Below are 21,231 nucleotides of genomic sequence, written 5' to 3'. Positions count from 1 at the left end.
GCCCTGGAGCCCACCAGCCTGTGGTGCTGTGCCCTGGAGCCCCCCAGCCTGTGGTGCTGTGCCCTGGAGCCCCCCAGCCTGTGGTGCTGTGCCCTGGAGCCCCCCAGCCTGTGTTGCAGAGCCCTGGAACCCCCCAGCCTGTGGTGTGGTGTGGCTCCTGTGCTGTTCACATGGTGTTCCTGCAGGCCATGAAATTACTGGGCAGCGCCCATTGTACTTATAATGGGGGGATTAGTGTGACATTGTTACTGAGTCATCGGGAGGAGTACAGATCCCGCCCATGACAATGCCTTCATCTGTATGAGCTCCGCCCTCTTTACTGACCCAAAGAGCTTACACTCTGATTTATCGCGTCTCTCTTACTGCTGTTGGTGCGCTCGCTTCTCTCTTGCAGTTTTCAGTGCGCTTGCGTCTCTCTTGCAGTTGTCACTGGGCTTGCTTCTCTCTTGCAGTTGTCGGTGCGCTCGCTTCTCTCTTGTTGTTGTCAGTGTGCTCGCTTCTCTCTTGCAGTTGTCAGTGCGCTCGCGTCTCTCTTGCAGTTGTCACTGGGCTTGCTTCTCTCTTGCAGTTGTCGGTGCGCTCGCTTCTCTCTTGCAGTTGTCGGTGCGCTCACTTCTCTCTTGCAGTTGTCGGTGCGCTCGCTTCTCTCTTGCAGTTGTCGGTGCGCTCGCTTCTCTCTTGCTGTTGTCGGTGCGCTCGCTTCTCTCTTGCAGTTGTCGGTGCGCTCGCTTCTCTCTTGCAGTTGTCAGTGCGCTCGCTTCTCTCTTGCAGTTGTCAGTGTGCTTGCTTGTCTCTTGCAGTTGTCAGCGCCCTCGCTTCTCTCTTGCAGTTGTCGGTGCGCTTGCTTTCTCTTGCAGTTGTCAGTGCGCTTGCTTCTCTCTTGCAGCTGTTGGTGCGCTCGCTTTTCTCTTGCAGTTGTCGGTGCGCTCGCTTCTCTCTTGCAGTTGTCACTGGGCTTGCTTGTCTCTTGCAGTTGTCAGCGCCCTCGCTTCTCTCTTGCAGTTGTCGGTGCGCTTGCTTTCTCTTGCAGTTGTCAGTGCGCTTGCTTCTCTCTTGCAGCTGTTGGTGCGCTCGCTTTTCTCTTGCAGTTGTCGGTGCGCTCGCTTCTCTCTTGCAGTTGTCACTGGGCTCGCTTCTCTCTTGCGGTTGTCAGTGCGCTCGCTTTCTCTTGCAGTTGTCGGTGCGCTCGCTTTTCTCTTGCTGTTGGTGCGCTCGCTTCTCTCTTGCAGTTGTCGGTGCGCTCGCTTTTCTCTTGCAGTTGTCGGTGCGCTCGCTTTTCTCTTGCAGTTGTCGGTGCGCTCGCTTTTCTCTCTCTTGCAATTGTCAGTGCGCTCGCTTTTCTCTTGCTGTTGGTGCGCTCGCTTTTCTCTTGCAGTTGTCAGTGCACTCGCTTTCTCTTGCAGTTGTCGGTGCACTCGCTTCTCTCTTGCTGTTGGTGCGCTCGCTTCTCTCTTGCTGTTGTCGGTGTGCTCGCTTTCTCTTGCAGTTGTCGGTGCGCTCGCTTTTCTCTTGCTGTTGGTGCGCTCGCTTTTCTCTTGCTGTTGGTGCGCTCGCTTCTCTCTTGCAGTTGTCGGTGCGCTCGCTTTTCTCTTGCTGTTGGTGCGCTCGCTTCTCTCTTGCAGTTGTCAGTGCACTCGCTTTCTCTTGCAGTTGTCGGTGCGCTCGCTTTTCTCTTGCTGTTGGTGCGCTCGCTTCTCTCTTGCAGTTGTCAGTGCGTTCGCTTTTCGCTCACTCCAGGTTTGCCTAGCAGCATTTGTGGGGATAATTGTGAGACCCCTGCCCCCGCACACTCCTTCCCTTCCTGATACGAGCCGGGACCTGCCGTCTTTGTCCTCTCCATTGTCTCTGCTGTGTTGTCTCCGTGTACAAGACATCACACGTTGTGAGTGGCAGAAAGTGACAGCAGCGTGACTGTGTGCTGTCTCTGTGAGCGCAGGATGTCTCTGGACGAGACCCTCTAGGTCATAGATCACCAGGAGGAGCGATGTTCTGCATCTTCCTGGCTGCAGCATTGGTGATAAGTTGTGCAGCTGGCGGGGAGGGAGGGGGAGCTCTCGCACCGTCTCTGCGTGTCTCGTAGACAGTGAGCATTGTGTGCAGCGCTCTCCTGCAACCTCTGGTGCTGCGTGTCTCTGGACCCCGGGAATGTCGTCCTGTCACCTGGGTGTTGGCTGCTGGATGTGACCCCATGAAGCGCTGTCTGCAGCCGGAGGGATTGGATTAGACAGAGCGGCAGCAGTCTCTCTGGCATCATGGATGTAATCAGGACTCCAGCGCGCATCTAGAGAGCAGAGACAATGTGGAAGCCTGTGTATTCCAGCACACTGCCCTATGGAGATCGCCCCGTGTACCAGCTGTCATACAGGTGTGTGCCCTCTGTATACTATGTAACATCTGTCATACAGGTGTGTGCCCTCTGTATACTATGTAACATCTGTCATACAGGTGTGTGCCCCACTATATACTATGTACCAGGTGTCATACAGGTGTGTGCCCTCTGTATACTATGTACCAGGTGTCATACAGGTGTGTGCCCCTCTGTATACTATGTAACATCTGTCATACAGGTGTGTGCCCTCTGTATACTATGTAACATCTGTCATACAGGTGTGTGCCCCACTATATACTATGTACAAGGTGTCATACAGGTGTGTGCCCTCTGTATACTATGTACCAGGTGTCATACAGGTGTGTGCCCCACTATATACTATGTAACATCTGTCATACAGGTGTGTGCCCCACTATATACTATGTACCAGGTGTCATACAGGTGTGTGCCCTCTGTATACTATGTACCAGGTGTCATACAGGTGTGTGCCCCACTATATACTATGTACCAGGTGTCATACAGGTGTGTGCCCTCTGTATACTATGTACCAGGTGTCATACAGGTGTGTGCCCCACTATATACTATGTACCAGGTGTCATACAGGTGTGTGCCCCTCTGTATACTATGTAACATCTGTCATACAGGTGTGTGCCCCACTATATACTATGTACCAGGTGTCATACAGGTGTGTGCCCCACTATATACTATGTACCAGGTGTCATACAGGTGTGTGCCCTCTGTATACTATGTACCAGGTGTCATACAGGTGTGTGCCCCACTATATACTATGTACCAGGTGTCATACAGGTGTGTGCCCCACTATATACTATGTACCAGGTGTCATACAGGTGTGTGCCCTCTGTATACTATGTAACATCTGTCATACAGGTGTGTGCCCCACTATATACTATGTACCAGGTGTCATACAGGTGTGTGCCCCACTATATACTATGTAACATCTGTCATACAGGTGTGTGCCCCACTATATACTATGTACCAGGTGTCATACAGGTGTGTGCCCCTATGTATACTATGTACCAGGTGTCATACAGGTGTGTGCCCCTCTGTATACTACATACCAGGAGTCATACATGTATGTGCCCCTCCATATACTATGTACCAGGTGTCATACAGGTGTGTGCCCCTATGTATACTATGTACCAGGTGTCATAAAGGTGTGTGCCCCTCTCTATACTATGTACCAGGTGTCATACAGGTGTGTGCCCCTCTGTATACTATGTAACATCTGTCATACAGGTGTGTGCCCCACTATATACTATGTACCAGGTGTCATACAGGTGTGTGCCCCACTATATACTATGTAACATCTGTCATACAGGTGTGTGCCCCACTATATACTATGTACCAGGTGTCATACAGGTGTGTGCCCCTATGTATACTATGTACCAGGTGTCATACAGGTGTGTGCCCCTCTGTATACTACATACCAGGAGTCATACATGTATGTGCCCCTCCATATACTATGTACCAGGTGTCATACAGGTGTGTGCCCCTATGTATACTATGTACCAGGTGTCATAAAGGTGTGTGCCCCTCTCTATACTATGTACCAGGTGTCATACAGGTGTGTGCCCTCTGTATACTATGTACCAGGTGTCATAAAGGTGTGTGCCCCTCTCTATACTATGTACCAGGTGTCATACAGGTGTGTGCCCTCTGTACACTATGTACCAGGTTTCATACAGGTGTGTGCCCCTCCATATACTATGTACCAGGTGTCATACAGGTGTGTGCCCCTATGTATACTATGTACCAGGTGTCATACAGGTGTGTGCCCCTCTCTATACTATGTACCAGGTGTCATACAGGTGTGTGCCCTCTGTACACTATGTACCAGGTTTCATACAGGTGTGTGCCCTCTGTATACTATGTACCAGGTGTCATACAGGTGTGTGCCCCTCCATATACTATGTACCAGGTGTCATACAGGTGTGTGCCCCTCCATATACTATGTACCAGGTGTCATACAGGTGTGTGCCCTCTGTATACTATGTACCAGGTGTCGTACAGGTGTGTGCCCCACTATATACTATGTACCAGGTGTCATACAGGTGTGTGCCCCTCTGTATACTATGTACCAGGTGTCATACAGGTGTGTGCCCCACTATATACTATGTACCAGGTGTCATACAGGTGTGTGCCCTCTGTATACTATGTACCAGGTGTCGTACAGGTGTGTGCCCCTCTGTATACTATGTACCAGGTGTCATACAGGTGTGTGCCCTCTGTATACTATGTACCAGGTGTCATACAGGTGTGTGCCCTCTGTATGCTATGTACCAGGTGTCATACAGGTGTGTGCCCTCTGTATACTATGTACCAGGAGTCATACAGGTGTGTGCCCCTCTACATACTATGTACCAGGTGTCATACAGGTGTGTGCCCCTCTATATACTATGTACCAGGTGTCATACAGGTGTGTGCACTCTGTATACTATTTACCAGGTGTCATACAGGTGTGTGCCCCTCTGTATACTATGTACCAGCTATCATACAGGTGTGTTCCCCTCTGTATACTATGTACCAGGTGTCATAGAGGTGTGTGCCCTCTGTATACTATGTACCAGGTGTCATACAGGTGTGTGCCCTCTGTATACTATGTACCAGGAGTCATACAGGTGTCTGCCCCTCTCTATACTATGTACCGGGTGTCATACATTTGTGTGCCCCTCTCTATACTATGTACCAGGTGTCGTACAGGTGTGTGCCCCTCTGTATACTATGTACCAGGTGTCATACAGGTGTGTGCCCCTCTGTATACTATGTACAAGGTGTCATACAGGTGTTTGCCCCTCTGTATACTATGTACCAGGTGTCATACAGGTGTGTGCCCTCTGTATGCTATGTACCAGGTGTCATACAGGTGTGTGCCCTCTGTATACTATGTACCTGCTGTCATAAAGGTGTGTGCCCCTCCATATACTATGTACCAGGTGTCATACAGGTGTGTGCCCCTCCGTATACTATGTACCAGGTGTCATACAGGTGTGTTCCCCTCTGTATACTATGTACCATGTGTCATACAGGTGTGTGCCCCTCCGTATACTATGTACCAGGAGTCATACATGTATGTGCCCCTCTGTATACTATGTACCAGGTGTCATACAGGTGTGTGCCCCTCTGTATACTATGTACCATGTGTCATACAGGTGTGTGCCCCTCCATATACTATGTACCAGGTGTCATACAGGTGTGTGCCCTCTGTATACCATGTACCAGGAGTCATACAGGTGTCTGCCCCTCTCTATACTATGTACCGGGTGTCATACATTTGTGTGCCCCTCTGTATACTATGTACCAGGTGTCGTACAGGTGTGTGCCCCTCTGTATACTATGTACCAGGTGTCATACAGGTGTGTGCCCCTCTGTATACTATGTACAAGGTGTCATACAGGTGTTTGCCCCTCTGTATGCTATTTACCAGGTGTCATACCGGTGTGTGCCCTCTGTATACTATGTACCAGGTGTCATACAGGTGTGTGCCCCTCCATATACTATGTATCAGGTGTCATACAGGTGTGTGCCCCTCTGTATACTATGTACCATGTGTCATACAGGTGTGTGCCCCTCCGTATACTATGTACCAGGTGTCATACAGGTGTGTGCCCCTCTGTATACTATGTACCAGGTGTCATACAGGTGTGTGCCCCTATGTATACTATGTACCAGGTGTCATAAAGGTGTGTGCCCCTCTGTATACTATGTACCAGGTGTCATACAGGTGTGTGCCCCTCCGTATACTATGTACCAGGTGTCATACAGGTGTGTGCCCCTCTGTATACTATGTACCAGGTGTCATACAGGTGTGTGCCCCCGCTCTATAGCCGTACACCAGGTGTGTGCCCCGCTTTATAGCCATACACCAGGTGTGTGCCCCTGCTCTATAGCCGTACACCAGGTGTGTGCCCCGCTTTATAGCCATACACCAGGTGTGTGCCCCTGCTCTATAGCCATACACCAGGTGTGTGCCCCCGCTCTATAGCCGTACACCAGGTGTGTGCCCCCGCTCTATAGCCGTACACCAGGTGTGTGCTCCTGCTCTATAGCCATACACCAGGTGTGTGCCCCTGCTCTATAGCCATACACCAGGTGTGTGCCCCCATTCTATAGCCATACACCAGGTGTGTGCACTGCTCTATAGCCGTACACCAGGTGTGTGCCCCCGCTCTATAGCGGTACACCAGGTGTGTGCCCCCGCTCTATAGCCGTACACCAGGTGTGTGACCCCACTCTATAGCCGTACACCAGGTGTGTGCCCCCGCTCTATAGCCGTACACCAGGTGTGTGCCCCCGCTCTTTAGCCGTACACCAGGTGTGTGCCCCCGCTCTATAGCCGTACACCAGGTGTGTGCCCCCGCTCTATAGCCGTACACCAGGTGTGTGCCCCCGCTCTATAGCCGTACACCAGGTGTGTGCCCCCGTTCTATAGCCGTACACCAGGTGTGTGCCCCGCTCTGTAGCCGTACACCAGGTGTGTGCCCCCGCTCTTTAGCCGTACACCAGGTGTGTGCCCCCGTTCTATAGCCGTACACCAGGTGTGTGCCCCCGCTCTATAGCCGTACACCAGGTGTGTGCCCCCGCTCTATAGCCGTACACCAGGTGTGTGCCCCCGCTCTATAGCCGTACACCAGGTGTGTGCCCCCGCTCTATAGCTATACACCAGGTGTGTGCCCCCGCTCTATAGCCGTACACCAGGTGTGTGCCCCCGCTCTATAGCCGTACACCAGGTGTGTGCCCCTGCTCTATAGCCGTACACCAGGTGTGTGCACTGCTCTATAGCCGTACACCAGGTGTGTGCCCCCGTTCTATAGCCATACACCAGGTGTGTGCCCCCGCTCTATAGCCGTACACCAGGTGTGTGCCCCCGCTCTATAGCCGTACACCAGGTGTGTGCCCCCGCTCTATAGCCGTACACCAGGTGTGTGCCCCCGCTCTATAGCCGTACACCAGGTGTGTGCCCCCGTTCTATAGCCATACACCAGGTGTGTGCCCCCGCTCTATAGCCATACACCAGGTGTGTGCCCCCGCTCTATAGCCGTACACCAGGTGTGTGCCCCCGCTCTATAGCCGTACACCAGGTGTGTGCCCCCGCTCTATAGCCGTACACCAGGTGTGTGCCCCCGCTCTATAGCCGTACACCAGGTGTGTGCCCCCGCTCTATAGCCGTACACCAGGTGTGTGCCCCCGCTCTATAGCCGTACACCAGGTGTGTGCCCCCGCTCTATAGCCGTACACCAGGTGTGTGCCCCCGCTCTATAGCCGTACACCAGGTGTGTGCCCCTGCTCTATAGCCGTACACCAGGTGTGTGCCCCCGCTCTATAGCCGTACACCAGGTGTGTGCCCCCGCTCTATAGCCGTACACCAGGTGTGTGCCCCCGCTCTATAGCCGTACACCAGGTGTGTGCCCCCGTTCTATAGCCATACACCAGGTGTGTGCCCCCGCTCTATAGCCATACACCAGGTGTGTGCCCCCGCTCTATAGCCGTACACCAGGTGTGTGCCCCCGCTCTATAGCCGTACACCAGGTGTGTGCCCCCGCTCTATAGCCGTACACCAGGTGTGTGCCCCCGCTCTATAGCCGTACACCAGGTGTGTGCCCCCGCTCTATAGCCGTACACCAGGTGTGTGCCCCCGCTCTATAGCTGTACACCAGGTGTGTGCCCCCGCTCTATAGCGGTACACCAGGTGTGTGCCCCGCTCTATAGCCGTACACCAGGTGAATGCTCCTCCCTCTGTCATTCTATTGTTGTGTACCTGTGCTCATCTTAACCCTTTCCTCACTGTCTGGAGCTCACGTTTCATTGTGTGAGGGATGTACCTGCGGTGCCCCCTGGTTTGGCACTGGGTGAGTGTATGACATTGGGGTTAGTGCAGGGCTGGGAGCTGCGCCCGCAGGCGGTGACTCTGGTATCGGGTGTGTGACACGCCTGGAATGTAAGGACAGCGGGCGCATTCCAGCCACATTACTCACTGGTTACTGATCAGCGGAGGTGGCAGCGCCCGCCCGGACTCACATTCCCCACACACTGACATGTTATGTCTCTGCAACTCACTGATGTCATCACAACCTCAACGACAGAGGAGATGTACACCACAGGCACCTGTCCATGTCCTCCACACCTGTATACACCTGTCTGTGTCCTCCATACCTGTAGACACCTTCCATGTCCTCCACACCTGTATACACCTGTCCATGTCCTCCAAAACTGTATACACCTGTCCATGTCCTCCACACCTGTATACACCTGTCTGTGTCCTTCACACCTGTATACACCTTCCATGTCCTGCACACCTGTATACACCTGTCCATGTCCTGCACACCTGTATACACCTGTCCATGTCCTCCACACCTGTATACACCTGTTCATGTCCTTCACACCTGTATACACCTTCCATGTCCTTCACACCTGTATACACCTGTCTGTGTCCTTCACACCTGTATACACCTTCCATGTCCTCCACACCTGTATACACCTTCCATGTCCTCCACACCTGTATACACCTGTCCATGTCCTCCACACCTGTATACACCTGTCCATGTCCTCCACACCTGTATACACCTGACATCCACCATGTCCTCCACACCTGTACACACCTGACAACCACCATGTCCTCCACACCTGTACACACCAGACATCCACCATGTCCTCCACACCTGTACACACCTGACAACCACCATGTCCTTCACACCTGTACACACCTGACAACCACCATGTCCTCCACAACTGTACACACCTGACAACCACCATGTCCTCCACACCTGTATACCCTTTCCATGTCCTCCACACCTGTATACCCTGTCCATGTCCTCCACACCTGTATACCCTGTCCATGTCCTCCACACCTGTATACACCTGTCCATGTTCTCCACACCTGTATACACCTGACAACCACCATGTCCTCCACACCTGTACACACCTGACATCCACCATGTCCTCCACACCTGTACACACCTGACAACCACCATGTCCTCCACACCTGTACACACCTGACAACCACCATGTCCTCCACACCTGTACACACCTGACAACCACCATGTCCTCCTCACCTGTACACACCTGACATCCACCATGTCCTCCACACCTGTACACACCTGACAACCACCATGTCCTCCACACCTGTACACACCTGACATCCACCATGTCCTGCACACCTGACAGCCACCATGTCCTCCACACTTGTATACACCTGACAACCACCATGTCCTCCACACCTGTACACACCTGACAACCACCATGTCCTTCACACCTGTACACACCTGACAACCACCATGTCCTCCTCACCTGTATACACCTGACAACCACCATGTCCTCCTCACCTGTATACACCTGACAACCACCATGTCCTCCACACCTGTACACACCTGACAACCACCATGTCCTCCACACCTGTACACACCTGACAACCACCATGTCCTCCACACCTGTACACACCTGACAACCACCATGTCCTCCACACCTGTACACACCTGACATCCACCATGTCCTGCACACCTGACAGCCACCATGTCCTCCACACTTGTATACACCTGACAACCACCATGTCCTCCACACCTGTACACACCTGACAACCACCATGTCCTTCACACCTGTACACACCTGACAACCACCATGTCCTCCTCACCTGTATACACCTGACAACCACCATGTCCTCCTCACCTGTATACACCTGACAACCACCATGTCCTCCACACCTGTACACACCTGACAACCACCATGTCCTCCACACCTGTACACACCTGACAACCACCATGTCCTCCACACCTGTACACACCTGACAACCACCATGTCCTTCACACCTGTACACACCTGACAACCACCATGTCCTCCACACCTGTACACACCTGACAACCACCATGTCCTCCTCACCTGTACACACCTGACAACCACCATGTCCTCCACACCTGTACACACCTGACAACCACCATGTCCTTCACACCTGTACACACCTGACCACCACCATGTCCTCCACACCTGTACACACCTGACAACCACCATGTCCTCCACACCTGTACACACCTGACAACCACCATGTCCTCCACACCTGTACACACCTGACAACCACCATGTCCTCCACACCTGTACACACCTGACAACCACCATGTCCTCCACACCTGTACACACCTGACAACCACCATGTCCTCCACACCTGTACACACCTGACAACCACCATGTCCTCCACACCTGTACACACCTGACAACCACCATGTCCTCCTCGCCTGTACACACCTGACAACCACCATGTCCTCCACACCTGTACACACCTGACAACCACCATGTCCTCCACACCTGTACACACCTGACAACCACCATGTCCTTCACACCTGTACACACCTGACAACCACCATGTCCTCCACACCTGTACACACCTGACAACCACCATGTCCTCCACACCTGTACACACCTGACAACCACCATGTCCTCCACACCTGTACACACCTGACAACCACCATGTCCTCCACACCTGTACACACCTGACAACCACCATGTCCTCCACACCTGTACACACCTGACAACCACCATGTCCTCCTCACCTGTACACACCTGACAACCACCATGTCCTCCACACCTGTACACACCTGACAACCACCATGTCCTCCACACCTGTACACACCTGACAACCACCATGTCCTCCACAACTGTACACACCTGACAACCACCATGTCCTCCTCACCTGTACACACCTGACAACCACCATGTCCTCCTCACCTGTATATCGCCCGCTGCTGGATGTCTCCCTGCCGGGGATCCCTCTATCACCCTGTGCTGGGTGTCTCCCTGTGGGGTCCATCTATCACCCGCTGCTAGATGTCTTCCTGCAGGGGAACCCTCTATCGCTCGCTACTGGATATCTCCCTGTAGGGGGTCCCGCTATTGCCCTGTGCTGGATATCTCCCTGGAGGGGATCCCTCTATCGCCCTTTGCTTGATGTCTCCTTGGAGGGGATCCCTTTATCGCCCGCTGCTGGGCGTCTCCCTGGAGGGGATCCCTCTATCACCCTGTGCTGGGTGTCTCCCTGGAGGGGATCCCTTTATCGCCCGCTGATGGGTGTCTCCCTGGAGGGGGTCCCTTTATCGCCCGCTGATGGGTGTCTCCCTGGGGGGGGTCCCTTTATCGCCTGCTGATGGGTGTCTCCCTGGAGGGGGTCCCTTTATCGCCCGCTGATGGGTGTCTCCCTGGAGGGGATCCCTTTATTGCCCGCTGATGGGTGTCTCCCTGTGGGGGATCCCTATATCGCCCTGTGCTGGGCGTCTCCCTGGAGGGGATCCCTCTATCGCCCTGTGCTGGGTGTCTCCCTGTTGGGGGATCCCTCTATCGCCTTGTGCTGGGTGTCTCCCTGGAGGGGGTCCCTCTATCGCCCTGTGCTCGGTGTCTCCCTGGAGGGGATCCCTCTATCGCCCTGTGCTGGGTGTTTCCCTGGAGGGGATCCCTCTATCGCCCTGTGCTGGGTGTCTCCCTGGAGGGGATCCCTCTATCGCCCTGTGCTGGGTGTCTCCCTGGAGGAGATCCCTCTATCGCCCTGTGCTGGGTGTCTCCCTGGAGGGGATCCCTCTATCGCCCTGTGCTGGGTGTCTCCCTGTTGGGGGATCCCTCTATCGCCTTGTGCTGGGTGTCTCCCTGGAGGGGGTCCCTCTATCGCCCTGTGCTCGGTGTCTCCCTGGAGGGGATCCCTCTATCGCCCTGTGCTGGGTGTTTCCCTGGAGGGGATCCCTCTATCGCCCTGTGCTGGGCGTCTCCCTGGTGGGGATCCCTCTATCGCCCTGTGCTGGGCGTCTCTCTGTGGGGGATCCTTCTCTCGCCCTGTGCTGGGCGTCTCCCTTTGGGGGATCCCTCTATCGCCCTGTGCTGGGAGTCTCCCTGGAGGGGATCCCTCTACCGCCCTGTGCTGGCCGTGTCCATGGAGGGGATCCTTCTCTCGCCCTGTGCTGGGCGTCTCCCTGGAGGGGATCCCTCTACCGCCCTGTGCTGGGCGTCTCCATGGAGGGGATCCTTCTCTCGCCCTGTGCTGGCCGTCTCCATGGAGGGGTTCCTTCTCTCGCCCTGTGCTGGGCGTCTCCCTGGAGGGTGTTTCATTACCGTACATGCGGCGCTGCGGAGCGGTTGATGTATTATTAATGCGTCTGGTGATAATGTGCGGCCGTGATTTACTGCTCACCATATGAAGATCTATATCCCATGGCTGCAGTAGGAAGAGCGCCCCCACCCCACCGACCGCCACTTGCTGCATTACACCAGACACTGTATAATATGGGGGGGGGGGGGGGGGGGCTATGGTATGTAATCTGTGAGATGTATATAGTCACTGGATGGAAGTATTTGGGCAATGTATGGGGATATAGAACAGTATTAGGAGCAGCTGCTCTGTGCTCACATCCGTTTCGCCCTCCTCCCGCTTTGTTACTGTTCCCAGTTGTTTTTGGTCCATAGTCAGATCTGTTTCCCCCTTCTTACTTTACTTTACTTTATTATCCCAGAAGGGCATTTAAAGTGTCACCTCAGCAATACATAAAATTGACAAGACAGCACATATATAAAAAAAAACTCACATAAAAAGAACACATATACAATAAGACAGAGTAAAAACACCAATAGACAAGGTAAATAATTAGTTAAATAGATTATAAAAGTAATAAAATGGAACCCATATTTCCAATAATCTTTAATTTCTAAAGCATTCCTATGTTACCCCTAATTGCGGTATTTGATAGCTCGAGAGCGGCCGGTATAAACGACTTTTTAAATCTCTCCGACCTGCAGCGCAAGAGAATAAAACGGGAGCTAAAACCACTGACCTGTGCCTGCAGCACGCCATGCATTGGATGGTCTCTATTATTTCTAATTTTTTCCAATTTCCTTAATATCCCGCACTGTACGAGTTTTTCCCATCGATCAAATTGTAAACCCACTATCGAGGAGGCTTTCTTAATTATTTTATTCATCTTTTGACAGTCCCTACTAGAAATGCAGTTGCCCCAAGCCACTAGGGCAAATGCAAATGCGCTCACCATAATCGTATTATAGAAACTGACCAACATAGTCCTCTGGATGTCAAATGCTCTCAGTCTACGTAAAAAGAATAGATTACTATTAGCACGTCTAGAGACCTTATCAATATGCTCATGCCAACTTAATTTATTATCAATGATTACGCCCAGATATTTATAGCTACCAACCTGCTCCACTTCTGTCCCTGCTATAATGAGCGGTTTGGGCATAACGCCCCTTTTCCTTGAAAAATCTATAACCAATTCTTTCGTCTTATTTACATTTAATACGAGACCATTTGAGCTGCACCATTCAGTAAAAGTATTCACTGACTCTCGATATTCACTATCATCCCCCTCTGTGATACAGCCCACCATTACCGAATCATCCGAGTATTTCTGTAGAAAACAGGCCAGATCATTTTTCCTAAAATCAGAGGTGTATAGAATAAACAAGAAGGGAGCTAACACAGTACCCTGGGGGGCCCCCGTACTGCACACCACCTCATCAGACCATGTGTCACCCAACCTGACCCTCTGTGGTCTGCAGCGCAGATAACTCATCAGCCATTTAATCATGGTCGGTTCTATCTGCATAAGCTGCAGCTTCGATTCTAGCAATGCTGGAATGATCGTATTAAATGCACTGCTAAAGTCAAAAAAAGTCAAACGTACCTCTGTTTTGGGGGATTCTAGATGGGCACATACTCTATGTAACAGATTAATTAATGCATCATCAACTCCCAGCCCACGCCGATATGCGAATTGTAGTGGGTCTACGAATTCCTTCACTACACTGGATAAATGCCGCATAACCAGTCTTTCTAAGATTTTCATGACCACCGGGGTCAACGCTATTGGTCTGTGATCGTTTAATGTTTTCGGTCGAGGAACTTTATTCACAGGAACTATGACCGAAGTTTTCCATAAGGTTGGCACTATTCCACATTGTAAGCTCATATTAAATAAATGTGTAAAAACCTCACCTAGCTCTCTACAGCATGTTTTCAAGACCCTATTATCCAGCATGTCTGGGCCTCCAGCTTTACTAGATTTTATCCGTCCTAATTCTAGTACCACATCCTCAACTTTAATCGGTGGCATCATCTCCTGTTTTCCTTCCTCGTAGTGTTCCCCCACCGTATTTAAATTTACACCATCCCTTACATTACTTCCCAGCACTATGGATTCACTCATATCATCAAACCGATTAAAGAAATTATTCAATTCATTGGCCTTCTCTTTATCCCCTTCTGCCCCCTCAGTTCGCGTTGGTATACCGGTGATTAGTTTTAGACCCTTCCAGACCTCCTTTGTTTTCTGCTCAGACAGCTTATTTTCTAATCTCTTTTTATATGCAGCTTTACACTCTCGGATTTTCTGTTTAACATCCTTCAATAAGCTTCTATAGGAGTCCTCATCCCCAGCCAGGAATGCCCGCCTCTTCAACCCCAACAATTTCTTAAGTTCTCCGGTCATCCATGGTTTGTTATTTGCAAATATTTTGACCCTTTTTACTGGCACTATACTGTCTACGCAAAACTTGATATAGTCAGTGACCAGGGTAACGCTTAGATTTACATCACCCTGAGCTTCACCACATAGCAACTCCCAGTTCGTAGTTGCAAAACAACATTGCAATTCCTCTTCCACTGACCCCGACCATTTACGTACCACCATCTCCTTAGAAGGGAGTCTTTTTAGGACCGGGCGATATCGTGGTTTAAGAAAGATCAAGTTATGGTCAGAATTTCCCAAGGGTGACAGTGTCACAGATTTGTAAGCATCAGTAATGTTAGCATAGAATAGATCAAGTATATGTTCTCCTCTAGTCGGCCTAGTCACATACTGTGTTAACTTTGACCATACACCCGCTTTCCTAACGTGGTTGAAATCTCCAGTTATGATCAATAAAGTATCACTGTATCTACCTTGTAGTTCACCAACCACATCCTGAATTACTGTAAGTGCCGCATCGTAATTGGCTGATGGTGGAATATATATACCAACCAAGATTACAGCCGAGAACTCCCTCGGCAGATAGAAGGGCCTCATCACCAGTGCTAAGATCTCCACATCTCCACAGCAATGTTTAGTTCTCACTGTAATATGTTCGGCTAGACACCATCCCTGATTTACATAAATAATAATACCTCCACCTTTTTTCTTCCCACTATTTCTACAATCCCTATCTCCCCTGATCTGGGAGAAACCTGGTACACTAATTAGGCTATCCGGGATCATATCGTGCAACCATGACTCAGTGAAACACATAATACAGCACTTCGACATTTCATTATAATTCATGACCATAGAATGTAACTCGTCCATTTTGTTACTTAGAGATCTTACATTTCCAGTTAACACCGACGGGACAAACGGTCTCATCCCCCTCTTTTTCTGTTTACACTTAAAGCCTGCCCTCGTTCCCCGAAACGGTCTCCTAATTTCTTTTGGTATATCTTTACACTTCATATTCCTCCTAGGTATAGATTTCCTAATCTCTAAGAGCACGTAACGCGTAAACCTAATTCTACTGTTCTCTATAGATTGCATATACACATTTTTCCTTTCCTCCCCATAACTATAAACCCCGGGGTTGAGATTCCCTAATCTCAGGCCCATATTTTTATTCACTCCTCCAGATTTCATACTTCCATTAACCGTATATGGATACAGGCAAAGGGGGGGGAAGTTGGTCTCCCCACTAGTCACAACTATATCTGCATTTTCCGATCCAGTCCTTGACTGACAATGAACAGCAGTTGCAGCGCTGGTTTGCACCTGGACCTCCTGATTCAGACCGCGGTGCAGGGCCATAGGGGGGCAGAACAAGCACCCGCCATGAATGGAGCCCAAGAGGACCCCCATCCTCTGATCGAGGTAGCCCAGACTCTCCACAGCCTTCAGAGATAACTCACCAGGTAGACCCAGGCAACCACGGGCTGAGTCCAATAGCAAAGACCACAGACAGAGCGGGATGATTCCGCCCACCCCCAGTACAAAATACAGAGGCAGAACAAGACTCCACACTCTGAGTGCCTGCCAGACCTCATATTCCCGGACGCCCCCGGACCCCATTACAGGGCTGACTGCACCAGCAATTGGTACTATCAATTCAACCTGGGAGATTTCCCTCCCCAATTCGTTTGGCCGCTTTGTTACTGTTCCCAGTTATTATTGGTCCATAGTCAGATCTGTTCCACCCTCCTCCCACTTTGTTACTGTTCCCAGTTATTATTGGTCCATAGTCAGATCCGTTTCGCCTTCCTCACGCTTTGTTACTGTTCCCAGTTATTATTGGTCCATAGTCAGATCTGTTTCGCCCTCATCCCGCTTTGTTACTGTTTCCAGTTATTATTGGTCCATAGTCAGATCCGTTTCGCCCTCCTCCCGCTTTGTTACTGTTCCCAGTTATTATTGGTCCATAGTCAGATTTGTTTCGCTTTCCTCCCGCTTTGTTACTGTTCCCAGTTATTATTGGTCCATAGTCAGATCCGTTTCGCCCTCCTCCCGCTTTGTTACTGTTACCAGTTATTATTGGTCCATAGTCAGATCTGTTTCGCCCTCCTCCCGCTTTGTTACTGTTCCCAGTTATTATTGGTCCATAGTCAGATCCGTTTCGCCCTGCTCCCGCTTTGTTACTGTTACCAGTTATTATTGGTCCATAGTCAGATCTGTTTCGCCCTCCTCCCGCTTTGTTACTGTTCCCAGTTATTATTGGTCCATAGTCAGATCCGTTTCGCCCTCCTCCCGGTTTTTTACTGTTCCCAGTTGCTGGCCCATAATCAAATCTGATTTACCCTCATCCCACTTTGTTACTTATTTCAATAGGTAATGATCCATAGTCAGATCTGTTTTGCCCTCTTTTCACTTTGTTAGTGTTCCCAGTTATTATTGGTCCATAGTCAGATCTGTTTCGCCTTCCTCCCGCTTTGTTACTGTTCCCAGTTATTATTGGTCCATAGTCAGATTTGTTTCGCCTTCCTCCCGCTTTGTTACTGTTCCCAGTTATTATTGGTCCATAGTCAGATCTGTTTCCCCCTTCTCCCGCTTTGTTACTGTTCCCAGTTATTATTGGTCCATAGTCAGATCCGTTTCGCCCTCCTCCCGCTTTGTTACTGTTCCCAGTTGTTTTTGGTCCATAGTCAGATCTGTTTCGCCTTCCTCCCGCTTTGTTACTGTTCCCAGTTATTATTGGTCCATAGTCAGATTTGTTTCGCCTTCCTCCCGCTTTGTTACTGTTCCCAGTTATTATTGGTCCATAGTCAGATCTGTTTCCCCCTTCTCCCGCTTTGTTACTGTTCCCAGTTATTATTGGTCCATAGTCAGATTCATTTCGCCCTCCTCCCGCTTTGTTACTGTTCCCAGTTATTATTGGTCCATAGTCAGATTTGTTTCGCCTTCCTCCCGCTTTGTTACTGTTCCCAGTTATTATTGGTCCATAGTCAGATCCGTTTCGCCCTCCTCCCGCTTTGTTACTGTTCCCAGTTGTTTTTGGTCCATAGTCAGATCTGTTTCCCCCTTCTCCCGCTTTGTTACTGTTTCCAGTTATTATTGGTCCATAGTCAGATCCGTTTCGCCCTCCTCCCGCTTTGTTACTGTTCCCAGTTATTATTGGTCCATAGTCAGATTCATTTCGCCCTCCTCCCGCTTTGTTACTGTTCCCAGTTATTATTGGTCCATAGTCAGATTCATTTCGCCCTCCTCCCGCTTTGTTACTGTTCCCAGTTATTATTGGTCCATAGTCAGATCTGTTTCCCCCTTCTCCCGCTTTGTTACTGTTTCCAGTTATTATTGGTCCATAGTCAGATCTGTTTCCCCCTTCTCCCGCTTTGTTACTGTTTCCAGTTATTATTGGTCCATAGTCAGATCCGTTTCGCCCTCCTCCCGCTTTGTTACTGTTCCCAGTTATTATTGGTCCATAGTCAGATCCGTTTCGCCCTCATCCCGCTTTGTTACTGTTCCCAGTTATTATTGGTCCATAGTCAGATTCATTTCGCCCTCCTCCCGCTTTGTTACTGTTTCCAGCTATTATTGGTCCATAGTCAGATTCATTTCGCCCTCCTCCCGCTTTGTTACTGTTCCCAGTTATTATTGGTCCGTAGTCAGATCTGTTTCGCCCTTCTCCCGCTTTGTTACTGTTTCCAGTTATTATTGGTCCATAGTCAGATCCAATTCGCCCTCATCCCGCTTTGTTACTGTTCCCAGTTATTATTGGTCCATAGTCAGATCTGTTTCGCCCTCATCCCGCTTTGTTACTGTTCCCAGTTATTATTGGTCCATAGTCAGATCTGTTTTGCCCTCATCCCACTTTGTTACTGTTCCCAGTTATTATTGGTCCATAGTCAGATCCGTTTCGCCCTCATCCCGCTTTGTTACTGTTCCCAGTTATTATTGGTCCATAGTCAGATCTGTTTTGCCCTCATCCCACTTTGTTACTGTTCCCAGTTATTATTGGTCCATAGTCAGATCTGTTTTACCCTCCTTCCGCTTTGTTACTGTTCCCAGTTATTATTGGTCCATTGTCGGATCTGTTTTACCCTCCTTCCGCTTTGTTACTGTTCCCAGTTATTATTGGTCCATAGTCAGATCTGTTTCGCCCTCCTCCCGCTTTGTTACTGTTACCAGTTATTATTGGTCCATAGTCAGATCTGTTTCGCCCTCCTCCCGCTTTGTTACTGTTCCCAGTTATTATTGGTCCATAGTCAGATCCGTTTCGCCCTCCTCCCGGTTTTTTACTGTTCCCAGTTGCTGGCCCATAATCAAATCTGATTTACCCTCATCCCACTTTGTTACTTATTTCAATAGGTAATGATCCATAGTCAGATCTGTTTTGCCCTCTTTTCACTTTGTTAGTGTTCCCAGTTATTATTGGTCCATAGTCAGATCTGTTTCGCCTTCCTCCCGCTTTGTTACTGTTCCCAGTTATTATTGGTCCATAGTCAGATTTGTTTCGCCTTCCTCCCGCTTTGTTACTGTTCCCAGTTATTATTGGTCCATAGTCAGATCTGTTTCCCCCTTCTCCCGCTTTGTTACTGTTCCCAGTTATTATTGGTCCATAGTCAGATCCGTTTCGCCCTCCTCCCGCTTTGTTACTGTTCCCAGTTGTTTTTGGTCCATAGTCAGATCTGTTTCGCCTTCCTCCCGCTTTGTTACTGTTCCCAGTTATTATTGGTCCATAGTCAGATTTGTTTCGCCTTCCTCCCGCTTTGTTACTGTTCCCAGTTATTATTGGTCCATAGTCAGATCTGTTTCCCCCTTCTCCCGCTTTGTTACTGTTCCCAGTTATTATTGGTCCATAGTCAGATCCGTTTCGCCCTCCTCCCGCTTTGTTACTGTTCCCAGTTGTTTTTGGTCCATAGTCAGATCTGTTTCCCCCTTCTCCCGCTTTGTTACTGTTTCCAGTTATTATTGGTCCATAGTCAGATCCGTTTCGCCCTCCTCCCGCTTTGTTACTGTTCCCAGTTATTATTGGTCCATAGTCAGATTCATTTCGCCCTCCTCCCGCTTTGTTACTGTTCCCAGTTATTATTGGTCCATAGTCAGATTCATTTCGCCCTCCTCCCGCTTTGTTACTGTTCCCAGTTATTATTGGTCCATAGTCAGATCTGTTTCCCCCTTCTCCCGCTTTGTTACTGTTTCCAGTTATTATTGGTCCATAGTCAGATCTGTTTCCCCCTTCTCCCGCTTTGTTACTGTTTCCAGTTATTATTGGTCCATAGTCAGATCCGTTTCGCCCTCCTCCCGCTTTGTTACTGTTCCCAGTTATTATTGGTCCATAGTCAGATCCGTTTCGCCCTCATCCCGCTTTGTTACTGTTCCCAGTTATTATTGGTCCATAGTCAGATTCATTTCGCCCTCCTCCCGCTTTGTTACTGTTTCCAGCTATTATTGGTCCATAGTCAGATTCATTTCGCCCTCCTCCCGCTTTGTTACTGTTCCCAGTTATTATTGGTCCGTAGTCAGATCTGTTTCGCCCTTCTCCCGCTTTGTTACTGTTTCCAGTTATTATTGGTCCATAGTCAGATCCAATTCGCCCTCATCCCGCTTTGTTACTGTTCCCAGTTATTATTGGTCCATAGTCAGATCTGTTTCGCCCTCATCCCGCTTTGTTACTGTTCCCAGTTATTATTGGTCCATAGTCAGATCTGTTTTGCCCTCATCCCACTTTGTTACTGTTCCCAGTTATTATTGGTCCATAGTCAGATCCGTTTCGCCCTCATCCCGCTTTGTTACTGTTCCCAGTTATTATTGGTCCATAGTCAGATCTGTTTTGCCCTCATCCCACTTTGTTACTGTTCCCAGTTATTATTGGTCCATAGTCAGATCTGTTTTACCCTCCTTCCGCTTTGTTACTGTTCCCAGTTATTATTGGTCCATTGTCGGATCTGTTTTACCCTCCTTCCGCTTTGTTACTGTTCCCAGTTATTATTGGTCCATAGTCAGATCTGTTTCGCCCTCCTCCCGCTTTGTTACTGTTCCCAGTTATTATTGGTCCATAGTCAGATCTGTTTCGCCCTCCTTCCGCTTTGTTACTGTTCCCAGCTGGTAATGATCCATGGTCAGATCTGATTCTCTGTTCTCACACTTTATTACTGTGCCTGGTTGATTTTGGTCTGTGTTGGAGTCTTTTGCGCCTTCCTCTCGCTTTGTGCTATGTCCCCAGCGCTGTGTAAAACACTTGGTGCAGTATCCAGACAAACCAGTTTCATATCTGCAGGTAGGACGGCCGCTGACTTGTGTCCTGCCTTGGAGGGGGTGTACATAATTTCTGTGTTGTCCTTGTCTCACCAGAGAAGTCTCTGATAGCAGTCAGCTCCTAGGATCGTTTATGTAAGTTTTCGACTCTGGACCCCCCTGCTCCTGGGGAATTGTCCCATGTTTGAGAATTTG

At 50.0% G+C, this 21,231-nt stretch overlaps 1 protein-coding gene across 9 annotated transcripts in view; it reads left to right on the top strand.

Moving 5' to 3' along the window:
* Window positions 1-21,231, top strand: part of PLEKHA7 (pleckstrin homology domain containing A7) — a 99,710-nt gene that overhangs the window by 17,136 nt on the left and 61,343 nt on the right. For 2 of the 9 annotated variants that reach the window (XM_072119162.1, XM_072119163.1), the window contains exon 1: window positions 1,760-2,365. The exons of 2 other annotated variants lie outside the window; for them this stretch is intronic. In XM_072119162.1, the coding sequence (XP_071975263.1) occupies window positions 2,298-2,365 (68 nt within the window). In that variant the 5' untranslated portion in view covers window positions 1,760-2,297. Of the gene's footprint in view, window positions 1-1,758; window positions 2,366-21,231 lie in introns of those variants that run through there. 5 more of the 9 variants (XM_072119167.1, XM_072119170.1, XM_072119172.1 and 2 more) reach the window with 5 other exon arrangements.

Source organism: Engystomops pustulosus, chromosome 7 (assembly GCF_040894005.1).
Source record: "Engystomops pustulosus chromosome 7, aEngPut4.maternal, whole genome shotgun sequence".
NCBI classification, from domain to species: domain Eukaryota; kingdom Metazoa; phylum Chordata; class Amphibia; order Anura; family Leptodactylidae; genus Engystomops; species Engystomops pustulosus.
Note: the sequence above shows the minus strand (reverse complement) of the source record. Positions and strands in the feature narration are given on the sequence as shown.